This window comes from Erpetoichthys calabaricus, chromosome 5 (assembly GCF_900747795.2).
Source record: "Erpetoichthys calabaricus chromosome 5, fErpCal1.3, whole genome shotgun sequence".
Lineage (NCBI taxonomy): Eukaryota > Metazoa > Chordata > Cladistia > Polypteriformes > Polypteridae > Erpetoichthys > Erpetoichthys calabaricus.
The window spans coordinates 34004628-34005391 of record NC_041398.2 but is presented as its reverse complement, the minus strand read 5'-3'; the positions used below and the strand labels follow the sequence as shown (position 1 = coordinate 34005391).

Genomic DNA, 764 nt, shown 5'->3' with positions numbered 1-764 from the left:
ATCCAAAACTGAACAAGCAGCAGAAAATGAATGGATGAATGATCTGAGATTCTAGAAGTGTGCACTAGTTGTGTTGCTTCTGCTTTTAAATTTGTTTTATTTTTTTTAAATAATAACCAGATGTTCATGTCTTCTGTGTCTCTTCCCCTTTCTGATTTGCATTCTTTTGACTGCTAGAGATTTAAAGAGCCAAGACCTTGATTGGCTCTCATTTGAGCCTCTCTGTGTCTCTAATACGTACTAGCAATGGCTTTTTGGCTTTTTTTCTTTGAGGCAGTCCTACTGCTATTTCTTAAAGGTAAAACAATAAAAATAAATAAGTACAGTGTGTTGATAGATATGACTCTACATAGCCTGTACAGTAGATATAGTCTTACAGAAGTGACAGATTCATTTTTACTTTGTCTTTCCTATGTAGCATCCTGGGGACAAATTGTGGTGACTCAGACAACCTCAGTTATGACTGCAAAGCCAGGAGAAACGGTCAGGCTGAGCTGTAAAACCAGCAGTGCAATTTTGTATAACAGTAAAAACTACCTGGCCTGGTATCAACAGAAATCAGGGGAAGCTCCAAAACTCCTGATTTACTTAGCAAGCACTCTGCAGTCTGGGATCTCAAGTCGCTTCAGTGGCAGTGGCTCAGGACTTGATTATACGCTGACCATCAGTAACGTGCAGCCTGAAGATGCAGGACATTACTACTGTCAGCAGCATTATGATACTCCTCTCACACAGTGACACAGAGCTGTACAAAAACTTCCTTG

General features: G+C 39.9%; 1 gene segment (V, D, J or C); it reads left to right on the top strand.

Moving 5' to 3' along the window:
- The first annotated feature begins 223 nt into the window (after positions 1 to 223).
- On the top strand, positions 224 to 764 carry LOC114651614 (immunoglobulin kappa variable 4-1-like). The segment is given in 2 exon segments: positions 224 to 298; positions 419 to 764. Coding segments are annotated over 2 exon segments (372 nt in total).